This window comes from Pelophylax lessonae (assembly GCF_965119305.1).
Source record: "Pelophylax lessonae genome assembly, chromosome: 1".
NCBI classification, from domain to species: domain Eukaryota; kingdom Metazoa; phylum Chordata; class Amphibia; order Anura; family Ranidae; genus Pelophylax; species Pelophylax lessonae.
Genome location: NC_138768.1, coordinates 596,567,725 through 596,585,539, shown reverse-complemented (window position 1 = coordinate 596,585,539; position 17,815 = coordinate 596,567,725). Strand labels below are relative to the sequence as shown.

Sequence of the window (17,815 nt, the reverse complement as noted above, 5' to 3'; positions counted from 1 at the left end):
TATTAGGGGGGCTGAGGGGGGCTATTGAACACAGAAGGTTTTTTATCCTAATGCATAGAACACATTAAAATAAAAAATCTTCTGACTTTACAACTAATTGGACATTGAGTGCACTTACTCTTTTCTCCTTCTCCTACCGAACACTTTCAACATAAATTAAAGGATAAGTTCACCTTTCAAGGAAAAATAACAAATGCACATCATTTTGCAGAAAAGCTGCAAAGCTTTGCCCCTGCGATCAGTGAACCAGTGCATCACGGGTGCAATGTCAGGCTTCTGCACACTCTCCCTCCAGCTTTCTGCCCATTTCTCTGTACATGCTTTCTCTTTAAAAGCTAGAGGAGGAGTGAATAAACTAGGAGCATGCTGATCAGCATGCTCACAGTCTATGGAAATTAAAAGACCATCTGCCGTGGTGGCAGATGTGACTTGTAGTTTATGCCTTCACAAATCCCTGTAAATTAATGATGTGGCTGTGTGGGCAGAGCTTCTGCACAACCATGCGAATTTCAAATCTGAAAGGGGTTGGAGGGGAGAAGAATCCCGTCACAGTCACAGGGTGGTGAGGGGGGGGGCAAGAGGGCATTGCTGGAACATGTTACACCTTAAAGAGGTTGGTGGAGGAGAAAAGAAAATGTTAGTATAAGCTGTTAGAGATGGAAGTAATAATAGAAACCTGCTGCTTCTCCCTGCATGGGCAAAGTCCAGTTTTGTTTTGATGTAGTATACATTTATACTGACATTTATGTTATTTTGGTATTCCTTCAATGGTAATATGCTGCATTTTTTATCTTAATACCCAATATGAGCCACTCTAGGAAAAGTACTCTCTGAGAGCACTTAATGCACAATACCCTAGTCACTACAGTTTGTAAAATGTGTACCAACTCAGCTATAAAATCCAAGATATTTAGAAGAACATAGCCAATATACAATGTTAGAGATTAGTATGAAATGATGAAAGAGTCATGGATCTCATTATATCAGTCCAAATACATATTTAATACATTCTTATTTTGAAGAAAAAAACAAGAAATACCTGTTTGAAAGACTCCAATAGACTATGCTGTTTGTGCTCTATTTGTTTGTTTCCTCTATAATATATACAAAAATAAACATAACAGTCCTCCAGTACAACAGATGTAGTGCTGAAATTACTTGGGTTGATTTTTCAAGTTGAAAAATACAAACTGGCAGCTTAAAGATCTTAGAACGCGTTGCAAAAAAACACGCAGATGTATATATTTATATATACTGTATATATATACAGTGGGTACGGAAAGTATTCAGACCCCCTTAAATTTTTCACTCTTTGTTATATTGCAGCCATTTGCTAAAATCATTTAAGTTCATTCTTCTTCCTCATGAATGTACACATAGCACCCCATACTGACAGAAAAAACACAGAATTGTGGACATTGTTGCAGATTTATTAAAAAAGAAAAACTGAAATATCACATGGTCCTAAGTATTCAGACCCTTTGCTGTGACACTCATATATTTAACTCCGGTGCTTTCCATTTCTTCTGATCATCCTTGAGATGGTTCTACACCTTCATTTGATTCCAGCTGTGTTTGATTATACTGATTGGACTTGATTAGGAAAGCCACACACCTGTCTATATAAGACCTTCCAGATCACAATGCATGTCAGAGCAAATGAGAATCATGAGGTCAAAGGAACTGCCTGAAGAGCTCAGAGACAGAATTGTGGCAAGGCACAGATCTGGCCAAGGTTACAAAAAGATTTCTGCTGCACTTAAGGTTCCTAAGAGCACAGTGGCCTCCATAATCCTCAAATGGAAGACGTTTGGGACGACCAGAACCCTTCCTAGAGCTGGCCGTCCGGCCAAACTGAGCTATCGGGGGAGAAGAGCCTTGGTGAGAGAGGTAAAGAAGAACCCAAAGATCACTGTGGCTGAGCTCCAGAGATGCAGTCAGGAGATGGGAGAAAGTTGTAGAAAGTCAACCATCACTGCAGCCCTCCACCAGTCAGGGCTTTATGGCAGAGTGGCCCGACGGAAGCCTCTCCTCAGTGTAAGACACATGAAAGCCCGCATGGAGTTTGCTAAAAAACACCTGAAGGACTCCAAGATGGTGAGAAATAAGATTCTCTGGTCTGATGAGACCAAAATAGAACTTTTTGGCCTTAATTCTAAGCGGTATGTGTGGAGAAAACCAGGCACTGCTCATCATCTGTCCAATACAGTCCCAACAGTGAAGCATGGTGGTGGCAGCATCATGCTGTGGGGGTGTTTTTCAACTGCAGGGACAGGACGACTGGTTGCAATCGAGGGAAAGATGAATGCGGCCAAGTACAGGGATATCCTGGACAAAAACCTTCTCCAGAGTGCTCTGGACCTCAGACTGGGCCGAAGTTTTACCTTCCAACAAGACAATGACCCTAAGCACACAGCTAAAATAACGAAGGAGTGGCTTCACAACAACTCCGTGACTGTTCTTGAATGGCTCAGCCAGAGCCCTGACTTAAACCCAATTGAGCATCTCTGGAGAGACCTAAAAATGGCTGTCCACCAACGTTTACCATCCAACCTGACAGAACTGGAGAGTATCTGCAAGGAGGAATGGCAGAGGATCCCCAAATCCAGGTGTGAAAGACTTGTTGCATCTTTCCCAAAAAGACTCCTGGCTGTATTAGATCAAAAGGGGGCTTCTACTAAATACTGAGCAAAGGGTCTGAATACTTAGGACCATGTGATATTTCAGTTTTTCTTTTTTAATAAATCTGCAACAATGTCAACAATTCTGTGTTTTTCTGTCAGTATGGGGTGCTATGTGTACATTCATGAGGAAGAAGAATGAACTTAAATGATTTTAGCAAATGGCTGCAATATAACAAAGAGTGAAAAATTTAAGGGGGTCTGAATACTTTCCGTACCCACTGTATATATATATATATACTGCATATATATATATATATATATATATATATAGCTACCCCTGAGAGGCTGCAGTAGTTTCCACAGGTTTTTCCCAAAAACAGTGCAAGGCACACAACAACAATTAATTTACTCCAGCTCATCAATCAGTCTAGGGGTTGTCTTTTAAATATGTATTGCTTGTAGAACTTATGGATGGGTGGAATACCTTCAATGGGAAGCCCCTGCAGTTCTAAGGCTCAGACTATTTATCAGCCCCTTCAGCCACCTACTGGGCACACTTCCCCAGGGATTTTCTGGAGCACAATAAATATTCAGGCTGCTCATTTGACTTTCTTGCTCACTAGAATGCAGAGGGAAAGAATCATACCTGCAGCCTATGAGATCCAGAACAGCCCAAAGCAATCAAAAACTGCTCCAATGATTATAGAGGAGTCAAAAAGAACTAATTTTACCCAACATCCTAGCAACCCCAACATCCTATGGTGCTTCATATATTTCAAACACATCAAGTATTCACCAAACTGATAATATTTTGCTGTAGATGTAGACAATCAGAAGATCAAAGTTTGTTGCAGTTTCATATCCAGTATCCAATGTTTACTTTAACCATTTCAATACAGTGCACTTTCACCCCCTTCCTGCTCAGGCCAATTTTCAGCTTTTAGCTCTGTCACATTTTGAATGATAATTGTGCGGTCATGCAACACTGTACCCATATGAAATTTTTATCATTCATTTCCTACAAATAGAGCTTTCTTTTGGTGGTATTTGATCACCTCTGGATTTTTTCTTTTTTGCTAAACAAATAAAAAAAAAAGACCGAAAATTTTGAAAACTCATCAAACTGAATCAACTCAGCACTACATTTGTAACTAGAAAACGTACAATTTCCGGGGAAATTGTGTGAAGTGTTCCTGCCACCACCGGTAGTCTCTAGCTGGAGTGGGCGGAGTAACTATGTGTGTTTGGGAGTGGCAGCAGTTTGTGTGGTGTGTGTGTGTGGTGTGTAGTGTGTGGTGTGTGTGTGTGTGTGTTTAAGTGGTGTGTGTGTCTGTTTAAGTGTGGTGTGGGCGTGTGTGTGTGTGTGTGAGGGTGTGTGTGTGGGGTGTGTGTGTGGGGGTGTGTGGTGTGTGGTGTGTGTGGTGTATGTGTGTGTGTGTGGTGTGTGTGGTGTATGTGTGTGTGTGGTGTGTGGTGTGTGGTGTGTGTGTGTGTGTGAGTGGCAGCAGTTAAGAAATTTTGGCAGTTGGAAACAAACGGTCTAGTTTTGAACATTCCAGAACATTCCGCCATTCATTCTTATGGGGCAACTTACCAAAGTTGGAGGTGGCCATTTTCATATGGCTCTAGTGTAAAAGCTCTAAATTTCACAGCTTAGAGACGTATACTGCAGGAATCGCAAGACCCCGGCCAACATTTTGTTGTATAGTATATCTATGAAACATTAAAACTGAAGGCACAGTGAGAGGTTAGAAAACGGCCTTGAAATTTGAGATGGTTTGAGTGCAGATTCAATGAATGTCAATGGACGGCATGAGTTGGAAACAAACAGTCATAGTGTAAAAACTATCAGGGCTATGGCTTAGATGTGGACATGTTAAGTGGCAGCAGGGATAGGCGAAAGTTTTGATGTAACATTTGTGTAGGTGGCCTTAAAAATGAGGGAGTGGCAGCAGTTTAGAAATTGTGGCAAGATTTCTTTGCTCACCCCCTAACTATTTTCAGGCCCCACTCTAGCTTTGAACATTCCGCCATTCATTCCTATGGGGCCAATTTTGCCAAATTTTGCCAGAAAAATGACGATATTTCGCAAACCATTTGTCAAAAGCTTCCAAAACATAATAGCAACGTGATCGGGGATGATCCACTCATTTCAGTAAATTACTTGTCTATGTAGTGTAAAAACTGTGGGAGGAGTTGAGGGTGCCAAATTTTCCCATAGGCTTTCACTATAATAAGAATAATATATATGTGAAAGAATAGTAAGTGTACTTGCCATAGGCAAGAACACCTAATAAGTTACAAAGAAAATAGCCACCTGAGGGATTGCAGCTGTTGCATTGTAAGTGAAGGTTAAGTTATGCAACCAGATAATCAAAAGATTCCCGGTCTTCCAGTCATATGATTGTCAATGTGACATTAGATTCTATATGAACCAAATTTAGATGTGTGTCACAGTGTTCAGGTTGTCATAATAGCTAAATATGATTTGCACTCAAGCATCAGTGCTGTCATAGAAACATATTTGGATGATTGGCTACTGTAGGGAGCACGGCACACCACATGAACACAAGGGGTCGGCTGGTTTATGCATCCAGAAAACAAAGATTCAGACATGCCTAGGACACCCGTTCTCTGCTGACAGGAGGAGAGACAGCCGTCACCTCCCTCCTGGGACTCTGCTTCCCGCCAAAGACAATCTGTCATGTGCTCCTCTCAGACTTATACCCCATCCCAGGATACATTGCGGCATTATATGCCCTCTGGGATGGATACAAGCCCTGGTGTGCTATTGGTCAGGTTTCCTCCACTGTCCAATGAGAGCCATTGAATCATTCAGTGGTGGGATTCAGCCGGTTCGCACCAGTTCCATAGAACCAGTTACTAACTTTTTCCAAGTTCGCAGAACCATGAGTTTGAATTTGACCATGATCTGTAAAAAAACACTCTCCTGATGACCGCTCTGCTGCTCCCTCCCCTGTCGGCGCTGTCTCTCTGCAGGGAGGCGGCCAAAAACCCACACACAGTCACTGGTTGCTAGGCTAGAGCCGCTTAGCGTCTAGCAACCAGTGACATCACCCATTTCTCCTGCAGGCTGCCGCCTCCCAGACAGTCCCTGACTCCCTGCCTATTGGCTCTAGTAGGAAAGGAAAGAGTGGACCAGGGGAGCAGAGCATTGTGCGCCCCGAGCTCACCCACTGTGTGACAATAGCGAATGAAAATTTGCTATTGTCACACGGATCCTCCTCCTCCTCGGCCAATGCCATTGGCCAGGAGGAGGCGGGACGCGGGAGGACTCGAGGAGACGCAGGGACTGAAGAGCAGAAGCCGCTGCCTACAAGTCTACAACAGGTAAGTCACTGGTCTGGGGGCTTGGCAAGTTGGCACACTGTTCACTCTGCATTGAAGGGGGCACGAACGATGATGTCTGCATTGAAGGGGGCATGCAGGCAGCATGCTGGTCTGGTCTGGGGGCTTGGCAAGTTGGCACGCTGTTCACTCTGCATTGAAGGGGGCATGATGATGTCTGCATTGAAGGGGGCACGCACGCAGCACACTGGCCTGGTCTGGTCTGGGGGCTTGGCAAGTTGGCACGCTGTTCACTGTGCATTGAAGGGGGCACGATGATGTCTGCATTGAAGGGGGCACGCACGCAGCACGCTGGCCTGGTCTCTGCATTGAAAGGGGGCACGCAGCATGGTGGTCTCTGCATTGAAATAGGCATGAATGATGATCTTTGCATTGAAGGGGGCACGCAGTATGGTGGTCTCTCTCTGCATTGAAGGGGGCACGCCATGACACCGCACGCTGGTCTCTGCTTCGAAAGGGGGCATGAATGATGATCTCTGCATTGAGGGGGGGCACGAATGATGATCTCTGCATTGAAGGGGGCACGCCGCATGCTGGTCTCTGCATTGAAAGGGGGGCACGAGCACGATGATCTCTGCATTGAAAGGGGACACGCTGGTCTCTGTGCATTGAAAGGGGGCACGCTGGTCACTGTGCATTGAAAGGGGGGCACGCTGGTCACTGTGCATTGAAAGGGGGCACGCTTATCTCTCTGCATTGAAAGGGGGCACGCTGGTCACTGTGCATTGAAAGGGGGCACGCTGGCCACTGTGCATTGAAGGGGGGCACGCTTGTCACTGTGCATTGAAAGGGGGCATGCTGGTCATTCTGCATTGAAAGTCGGAACTGGTTACTAAAATTTTTGAATCCCACTACTGCCCTCATTGGATTTAGTGGGGAGACTCCCCATCTCAACAGTCACACCTGAGAACACATGACAGCCTAGCTGAACAAATGGGACCCTGCTGATAAGCAGACAATGTCTCCCCCATATAACATAAAAGTGTAGCGCTAAAAGTATCAATATTCACAAAAAATGATAAAAAGGTGTCCAAATGAATGAAAACCAATATTCACAGTATTGTGTATAGAAAAGAAAGTGTCCAAATGAATAAGTCCCAAAAAAGCTGGTGTAGGGTAAAAAATAAATCTGCATGCACAATATTCCAAGGGGGGATTCTTTCCCGTGACACCAAGGGTATGCGAAGGAAGGGAACACCTCTGTGATTGGATATAGTAAGCAGCTTACCAGATTTCCGTGGCTGGTACATTGGTACATTGTGAGTATGTCTTTTTAATAAATATTATTACAAGTTTGTACGGGATTACGCTCTGGGCCTCGCTTTTTTCTCCACATATTCACTTATGACCGATGAAAAACACTGAGGAGTGACAATCCCATATATCCTTTCAATATATCGATTCCTCCACGCATCTCGAGAAGCGGTTCCTTCTATTTGGAAAAGTAATCACGTAACATCTGACCTTCAGTGGTTTGATTATTAGCTGGGAGAGGCTGACTCATTAATCTGAGCAGCCACGGAAATCTGGTAAACTGCTTACTATATCCAATCACAGAGGTGTTCCCCTCCTTCACATACCCTTGGTGTCATGGGAAAGAATCCCCCCTTGGAATATTGTGCATGCGGATTTATTTTTTACCCTACACCAGCTTTTTTGGGACTTATTCATTTGGACACTTTCTTTTCTATACACAATACTGTGAATATTGGTTTTCATTCATTTGGACACCTTTTTATCATTTTTTGTGAATATTGATACTTTTAGCACTACACTTTTATGTTATATTGTTCTTTAGAGTCACTGTTAGTTGATTTTGTGTTGGCTGCTGATACTCTTATTTTTCCACTCATTACACTAGCGCGGAAATTTTCTATATTTATTTGTATTTTAATGTCTCCCCCATAGGTTACCTAGCACCTTCCTGGGAGGGTGCTACATCTATAACACAGTGGTGGAGAGACAACATAATACAGTCTTTGGTCTACATGGGGTATGAAGGAAACATTGAAGGATGCCAGTTTTAGGAAGGAGACTTTCATAGCTATGACCCTTGACAACGACGGCCTGCGTGCTATCGAAACCAGTCGGGACTCTAGGAGTGCAATCACACTGCCATGTAATTTCTGGGACCGGATGAGACGCATTGAGATGTGGAAGCGCCACCCGATATCCCCAGCATTTGTTTGATCCAATGCCTGTTTATTCCTGTTTAAATGTAAGTGTATCTACCTTATTCAAATAAATATTGCCAGTACGTACTTCACCATATTGGCCATTCCTTTATTTTATACTGCTGAGGAATGTGGGGCTGGCTAAAGATTCTGAAGTATAGCAGCATATTGGCGATTGTAAGTTGGATCCTCCAGGAGGGCTCAAATCTACTCTGGAATTATTGGCTTCTGATGATTATCATTCTGCCTACACTGACCCCCTATAATTAAGGGGTCGGTGCTTTCTGGTAAGCCTTTTCACACATTGGGTGTCTATGTGGTGAAGGGATTGAAGACCTGTTTATGTGTGGAAGAATCCTTTAGAGACTGCACTGAAGCCTGTTGGTGCATGGGACTTTATATGTGATTTCTTCACTCATTGCTGCTGCACTTTATATTCACTATCGTTAATGCACTTTATATTTATTAACTGATAATAGCGATTTTGTTATATTTATTTATTATTATCTTCAATGGTTCACAATATAAATGATTATTTTACACTTAGTGCACCTTAGATGAGCGCGGCTCTGTACACCTCCATAGGTGTATTTATACCATTCTTATGTTTTTACGATTCAGCTGCAGCTCTTTTTATATGGTTCACGCCTATATGTTGCACTTTATGATTAATTTAATAAATTTTGTGTAGAATTTACACGGCACAATTTATTTTATTTTACCATTTGCGCAGGTACTGTTGGTGATTAACGCCAATATATAATTTATTTTCCACTGTGTGTATATTTCTACATTTAACTTCCTAACCACAGCAGTTCCACTTTAATTGGCGATGCCCTAAACAGGTCAAATAAAATGTTTCAAAACAGTTAAAAATTAACTTGCATAGTCCAAAGTACTTGGCCCAAAAAAGTGGCATTGGATTTCATGCCCAAGAAAAGCTGGCTAACCATTTATGTGCTAAAGAGAAGATAGCATTATAACAATGAGTACTACAGGAAAGGTAAGAGTTTTCAGACTCAGTACATAAGTACCTTAAAAATGAATCATTATTATCTTAAACTTTATTGTTGCAAGTAATATTCCAAATTGTAACACAGGATCAAAATCTTTACTTCTTGGTAAACATGATTAAACATGCATTTCAGGTTATTTCAGAGTTTATTGTAAAGTATATATTAATTCAAGGCTTTGCAACAACCCTAAGTGTTTTGGCTCTGTGTCCAGTTGAGTAATATTTTATTTAGGAGAATAGCTTAGACAATTGTCACAGGTGTCCCTATTGGAAGATGTCCCCTCACTTCCTGTTCTGGTGACAACTATATATATATATATAGTTCCTATGTACATAATATATGATCACAAACTATTCGCAGTAATAAGGTTATACCAACACATTAATAATATAATTTAAATCAAACTTATTTCTAAAAAAAAAATAAGGTAAGACTATAGTGGTACTGACTATAGTCATCAAGACAATACTTTTTCTTTAAATTGTTTGCCAAAAAACACAATCTGATGGCAATAGATAAGTTTGACACTCCATTGCTGAACAAGCAATATACACTGTACAAACACAATTCTCCATGGTCTCTAGTGTCACCACAGGGATATATTGTATATGGTTCCAAAGATCTCAACATATGCTGCAGTTAAACTGACAGACCAGTAAGTTTAACATCAGTTGTAGTCAAGTTAATGAAATCACTCCTAAAAAGAGAGATTATTGATCACCTAAAACCACAACTGGCTGGACCCAAAGCAGCATGGCTTTACTGAGGGAAGATCATGTCAGACTAATCTGATTACATTGTTTGACTATATTACTAATATGTTGCATCAGGATGGTGCTGTGGACATAGCTTGGCTTGATTTCAGCAAAGTAATTGATTTTAGTTCCATGTAAAAATCTAAGATAAATGTTACACAAATTAGGACTTAACCCTTGGGTGCTTCAGTGGATAGTTGGCTAAATGATAGATATCAGAGTGTGGTTGTAAATGGGGCTCACTCAGAACAGAGCCCAGTCACTAGTGGTGTACCACAAGGCTCTGTATTAGGTCCTTGCCTGTTCAATCTCTTGTAAGTGATTCAGTATAACTAAAAGCTTGGTGGGTATGGTATGTCTTTTTGCTGATGACAACAATGTACGCAGTAGGGTTGATATATTTCATGGTGTCTCTAACATAGAACATGATTTGGCATTGCTGAAAGATTGGTCATACAGTGTTGGCCAGCACTACAGAATAGAAAGATTTGGGGGTACTTAATTCAGATGCTTGCAAAATGAGTAAACATTGTGACCAAGCAGTGGGGAAAGTGAATAGAACTCTGGGATGGATCACTAGAGGGATCATCAGCAAGAGGAAGGTGGTCCTGATTGGTTCCCCTTAAAGATTTTAAGTTCATTTTTTAAAAAATCAAATTTTTATTGAGAGTTTTACATAATTTTAAATAAAAAAACAACAATTTCAAAAGCGCAGAAAAACCCTTTCTCTCCCTTTTACCCAACAGATGCCCTAACAGTGGGCATATACATTGAAGTGCAAATACAGGCTGTTAAGACTTAAGATATACAAAACGTGGACCAATATATATCCATCTCTCTTACACATAGGTCACAACTTAACAAAATTCTAAAGAAAAGGATGTATATCATCCTATAAACACCAGTTAATGATTTCAGGGTTTCAATTTAGAAATTAAGAGATATCTCTAGAACTCTTTTGATGGCTAATCTGCATTTTACCTCAACACATTAAAGAGCTAAGTTAGACCTAATGTATAGGTCATTTACAAAATGATATTGATAAGACAGAACAGATCCAGAGACAGGCAACAGAAAAGCTGAAAAGTCTAAGTAATAAAACATATCAGAGAGAGAGACATCAAGAACTTAAAATGGGTTATAAACCCCTGTCATGAACTTTGAACTAAGCACATACTGTATATATATATATATATATATATATATATATATATATAACTATAATGTCAGGGATACCAGCAGCAGGGATGGCCAGATCTGCGTAGCTACACTTACAAAACTGAGACCATGCTATACATGATTTAACCAAGTTTGTTAAGAGTGAAACATAACACATCCAAACACCAGCAAACAACTTTCACAGCAAACTTGAAGCATTAAGTGAACCATAAACCAAGTGTCAAAAGACCCAACTAGCAACCTAAGTAACCGACAAAAGGGGAACAAGGATTAACAGGGTATAATGGAGGTTCAAATCTGGAAGTGGAACCAGCACTGGGAATCTGGATTAAGGGGAGCAGGTACAAGGCAGCAGGATACAAGGTACAAATACAGGGCAGGAGTAGGAGCAGGATCTAGGTTCAGGATAAGTCAGCAAGAACAATCTATCAAGCAAAACACTGAAGCAAAGGGTCATAGTAGAGGAGGGACTAAATACCTTCAAAGTGACCAGCATTATTTGCAGGCTGATTTTTTTAGATCTTCAGGCTCCTGGGATACACCCTCCTGTGGATACCAGAATTACGATCTTCCTCTTTGGGAACCACAGTGCCACCTGCAGGTGATCCAGGTCCTGACATCTAAAAAAAAAATTAGGCAAACTCAATGGACCATGATGCCATGATGGACCACTTGGTATTTTTCTGCTGTCACTAGTATGAAGGGATGATTATGATATTAAGGTTTGAGGTGCCATTCATTTAGTACCCAAGTTAATTAGGGCTTGCAGACATTTAAAGTGATTGTAAAGTCTTATTTTTTTCTATTAACCTTCTTAGCGGCATTCCCGAGCTTGGCTTGGGGTTAAACTTCAGAGCCAAAAGCGGTAACCCCCGAGCCACACTCGGGGTACCGCCAGAAGCATTGCTGGATCCTGTAAGCAGGGTTACTTACCTTGTCACCGGGATCCAGCGATGTGTCCCGGCGGTGTCTAGCGGCGGTTCTTCCTCCCGATCGTCTCCGTGCCTCGGCTTCCGTCTCCTGCGACGTGACGTTCGCAGGGGGTAGGAACCGGTGGCAAATTCAAATGTTAAACACACCAAACACACTGATGCAATTCAAAATAAAAAAAATCACATTAGTTTGCCCCCCAGTGCCCTTTCTTGCAGTTTTACTGTACTTTTTATGTATATATATATATATATATATATATATATATAATATGTATACATATATAATATATGTGTACATATATATATATATATATATATATATATATATATATAAATGTATACAGTTGGTTTGGGCTGCTCATTCACAAGAATTACATGCAAAATAATGGTACTGCTTTCAGCACCTAAAATCCAAAAGAATCATACCACCAGGGAGGTTAAAATAGCAAACATGTCATACATACCTCCTCTGCACAGTTGGTTTTGTACAGAGCAGCCCAGATCCTCCTCTTCTTGGGTCCCTGGCTGGAGCTTCTGGCCCCTCCTTCCTGTTGAGTGCCCCCGCAGCAAGCAGCTTTCTATGCGGGCACCTGAGCCGAGCTGCAGCTCCGTGTGTCCATTTAGACACAGAGCTGCCATTCGGCCACGCCCCCTCTTTCTCCTGATTGGCTAACTGTGTTTGAGTGACAGGAGCGGGCAGTGTCCCAGATGGCTGAGGCACTCATGGACATTGCTGGATAGTATTAGGGGGTGCTGGGGAGGCTGCTGCACATAGAAGGCTTTTTATCTTAATGCATAGAATGCATTAAGATAAAAAAACTTTCTGACTTTACAACCTCTTTAATTCTTAGGAAATAAGAACCATGTAGGTCTAAACAAGTGTGGTGGCAGGAGGGTGAAATTCTCCACACTGATACAATGTTACCCAGTCATGAGGAGGGATGTTATGTGACCAGGACCACCATTAAAAATTATGGAGCCCTATACACCCTACCTGTCACGTCAATGCCCACCTGCTGACCCAATTTGGCCTGATATCCCTTATCAATGGCACTATGGGACTATAATTTGCAGCAATGAGGGTAAGTTACTAAGAAACATTCTGAGAGAAGGAGAGAGTAGAAGCTCATCAATGATTGGTCACCAATTTCTCTCTTCTGTCTGGTAGGGCTGCACTTATTCAATGACTGTATAGAGTTCTTTTTCATTGTATAACAGTTCACATTTCAATGTTAGATACTTCAGTAAGGTAGTGCAAAGAGCAATGGGTGTGTGAAACATGCAATCTTTCTCGCAAACCAATTAGAAATTACCTCTTTATTTATCAAAATATGTTATGCAGAATATATATTATCAGCAAAATCTGATTGGGTTGGATTGGTTTACAGCACTGCCGTAATGCTTGACAGTACCATAACACAGCATCTGTACTTAGCTGCACTTTTATTTTGTATATAGGTTATAAAATGCAAAGCTGCTGTGGCCTGGGCCGCAAGTCAGCCGTTGGCGATTGAGGAGATCGAAGTACAACCACCACAAGCAGATGAAGTTCGGATAAAGGTGAAACTTTTTTTTATATCTGTTGTCTTCCAACTATTTACAAATCTTTATATGTACTGTGGAAAACTACATGAAACAAATCTGTACCAGAAAAATGACAGTAAAAAGATTGAAAAAACAAAAAAAACAAATCTGTACTGATATTAGGATTATGGTCACCACAAGGCTATTAAAAAAAAAATATATATATATACAGTATATAAGTTTAATAATTTTTTATATTATTTTTTTAAGAAACTTGGCAAGCCAAGCTTTACACAATTTATACTGGTGTTTTTCAACAGGAGGTAAAGAGATACAGGCAAACATGTAAAATGAAGAGTAAAAGCTCCACCTTCTAGCTGAAATAATTTAAGGACTGGCACCCTTCAATCACTGTTTTCCTATGTACTCCCTCTTTGTCCACCACTCACCTCTGCACGTCCTGCACCCTTTGTACACAGTTCACCTCTGCACTCCTTGTCCCCCGCACATCTTCGTACCCCTGCATCCCTTGTGCACCACTCAGCTCTGCAACCCTTGTAGCCCTTCTCCATTTTTCACCTCTGCACTCTTTGTACCCCACTCACCTCTGCACCCCTACAGCATTTCACCTTTGAGCTCACCTGCACTCCTTCAGCTCCCTGCCTCTCGGCACCCAGGGCACTACACCTCCCTGTCTCCCAGCAACCTGACAATGCACCACCTGCCACCAAACACCCCTAAGGCTGTACTTCCTCTGCTGTCACATCCTTCACAGCCGCCAGCACTATGCCAGGTGCACGCATGCTGTTCATGCCACTGCTTTGCCTGTACTCTCTATTTCCATAGTTGATGAGAAAAATTAAAGCAGGCAGCAACAGCATCCTCATTTGAGGCACAGGGCAAGAGATGTGGTAAATGTGCCTAGTGTGGCAACCCATTTAAAGCAGGTCTGCGAGCCATATGCTCTAAAGCAGTGGTTTCCAAACTGTGGCCCAACAGCTGAGTATGACCCTTTGCTTGCCTTTATGCGGCCCTTGGGGCACTATTTACCTCATTGATTAAAGGAATTATTTCCTCCTCCTGACACCAACAATGAAGCATCATTATTTCCACCGACACCAACAGTAGGCATAATTCGTTTCATTGATGTCAACAGTGGGGCCCCATTCCTTCCACTGGCACCAGTAATGGGCCATACTTCCTTCCATTGATATAAATGTAGGAACCCTATCCCTCCCACTGACACCTGTGATGGGGCACTATCCTTCCCACTGACACCAGTGATGGGACACTATTCCTTCCACTGACACCAATGATGGATCACTATTCCTGCCACTGAAACCAATGATGGGGCACTATCGCTCCCACTGGGAGCAATGATGGGGCACTATTCCTTTCACTGACACCAATGATGGGGCACAATTCCTGCCACTGAAAACAATCATGGGGTACTATTCCTTCCACTGATGCCAACGATAAGCATTATTTCTTTGACTGCCACCAACAATAGGACATTATTCCTCCCAATAAAACCAATGATGGGGCACTCTTCCTTCCACTGATACCAACCATGGGGCGCTATTCCTCCTCCTGACCACAGTTGCAATGTATTTTTTTTACTCCCACTGACTAATAAGCCCAAAGCATTTTCTACTCCCACTGGCCCTCCTAAAGTCTGAAAGACAGTAAACTGGCCCTTTGTTTAAAAAGTTTGGAGACTCCTGCCCTAAAGGTTTGAATATGTTATTTTCAAAAGCCAGTATAAAGGAAAAGTAATGCACATGTGGGTTTAAGCAATCATTTTTTGTGTATACATTTTTAACAGTCTTTATTACATCAGAAATGTATAGTCAACATCAAACAACTTTAGAATAAACAGTTACCTGTTCTTTTTAAAATCTTCAGATGGTGAGCACAGGAATATGTCGCACAGATGACCATGCAATCCATGGTACTCTAGCTAATATACAGTTTCCGGCTATCTTTGGTCATGAGGGAGCTGGAATAATTGAAAGTGTTGGAAAAGGTGTAACCAATTTAAAACCAGGTATTTTAATTTTAACAACCTTTTTTTTTTCTTTGTTACTAGGCACCTTTTTTGCATCCAGAACTAACAAACCATGCTTGGACTTTCACCCACAACCCGAGTTTCATTAATTTTACTTATGCTAGCTTTTCAACTAAGCAATTGCACACACAGTACCTATTGTCTTGTAGATTTGTATATACTGAATGTAGATGTCAACCTAGAAAAAATATTCTAGGGTGATTAGTGAGTGGTTCGTACTGGAGAACGAATACTGCCTGTTATTTTGGGAAGACCACTCCTAGGTCCTTAGAGTTCAGACATCACATGGTCAGTAGTGCAGATCAAAATTTTGGGGTGCCCTTTACACTATGCTGTTCCTGTGCCATTGTTCACCATTATCACCTTTTCAGGCACATAAAAAGAGTAGGATACACTGAGCCTTATGTTTTGAGTGCTTTCTGCACCCTCAGCATTTGGCTCCTCCCAATTACACCTGTGGGGTGACATCACCTCCTTCCCAGTGCAGTCTATGGATACCGATCTCCAGAGTCTTTGGAAAAAGCAGATCCTCTCCCAGATAGTGACTTGTTATTTAGGCTGCTGGTAGACTCCAGAGAAGGCTTTTAAAATTGGATGTCTTTCAAGTTTCCCAGGTGAGCTGACAGCTATGCTATAGATGAAAACACAAAGGCCCCTTTTCACACATAAGGTCCGTTCAGTTCATCAGTTCAGTCACGTCAAAATGTATCAGTTTTTTATCCATTTTTTCATCCGTTTTTCATCTGTTTTTCATCCGTTTTTTTTACATCCACTACCAATGCAAAAACGGATGAAAAACAGACCGTTTGTCCGTTTTTTTTGACGGATGAAAAATAGGGCATTCATCGGTTCCAAAAAACAGACATTGATTGACAGAAGTGGATGAAAACGGATGTTAACAGATGATCATTTGTTGTCATCCGCTTTTACATAGAGATGCATTGAAGTCTGTTTTCCATCCGTCAACAAATGGATGAAAAACGGTCAAACGGACCGTATGTGTGAAAGGGGCCTTAGGGTCCTTTCACACGGGCAGTCCATATGTCCGTTTTTCCTTCCATCCGTTTGAGGATTGAAAAACAGGCATAATGTATGTCTTTGGGATTGCGGACGTTAGCAGATGACCATCCGCTGACATACGTTTTGCGTCCATTCCATTCAGTTACATTTTTGAGATGGAAGAGAACCCTATTTTTCTTCCGTTTAAAAAACGGAACGGACGCAAAATCGGATGTCAGCGGATGTCAATCCGCTAACGTCCGTAATCCCATAGACATACATTATGTCTGTTTTTCATCCGCAAATGGATGGATGAAAAACAGACATATGGAACGGACCCTACAAAAGTGCATCCGTGTCCGTTTAAAAAAAAAAGTGACTGAACGGAAAAAACGGACCATGCTGTGTGAAAGGACCCTTATGGTATATCTAGAAATCAGCTAATATGGCTGACTTTCCCTTAGAACTGTTAATGGAAAGTATATGAGCTCAGTTTTATTGGAAACCCCTCTCCAGGTTAAATTGATAATGATTGATTTGAATAAAAATCACAAACCAAAGATTCTATATTTTATCAATTTAGTGTGTTTTTGATCCAGTTTTATTCTTCCAAGACTATTGACTGTACAGCAGAATTGTTTCCACTGCTTCTCATTGATCAAACACATATTAACATGTGTCTGAAAAAGAGATCATAACTGAGATCAATTAAACGATAATTTTGCATTTTGAACTCAGTTTCTTTTTTAGATTGATATTTTCAGCTGATTGCAATATACAGAATAATACTGTTGCATTGTTTGATATTTTCATAGATGATAAGGCACTTCTTTGAGCATTGTATCAAATTTGATACATGCATGGCCACCCTAACCACTTTAATACAGGGCACTTTCACCCCCTTCCTGCCCAGTCCAGATTTTAGCTTTCAGCGCTGTCACACTTCGAATGACAATTGCGCGGTCATGCAACACTGTACCCAAACAACATTTTTACAGTTTGTTTTTAAAACAGATAGAGCTTTTTTTGGTGATATCTTTTTATTTTTGGTAAACAAATGAAGAAAAGACAGAACATTTTGAAAAAAAAAAAGGTTTTTCTTTGTTTCTGTTATAACATTTTGTAGAAAAGTACGTTTTTTCACTGATGTGCACTGATAAGGCTGCACTGACGGG

At 41.3% G+C, this 17,815-nt stretch overlaps 1 protein-coding gene across 1 annotated transcript in view; it reads left to right on the top strand.

Moving 5' to 3' along the window:
- The first annotated feature begins 9,099 nt into the window (after window positions 1-9,099).
- Window positions 9,100-17,815, top strand: part of LOC309555864 (alcohol dehydrogenase 1-like) — a 62,610-nt gene continuing 53,894 nt past the window's right edge. The window contains exons 1-3 of the mRNA XM_082258032.1: window positions 9,100-9,170; window positions 13,508-13,609; window positions 15,479-15,620. Coding sequence (XP_082114158.1) covers window positions 9,153-9,170; window positions 13,508-13,609; window positions 15,479-15,620 — 262 coding nt within the window. The 5' untranslated portion in view covers window positions 9,100-9,152. The remainder of the gene's footprint in view (window positions 9,171-13,507; window positions 13,610-15,478; window positions 15,621-17,815) is intronic.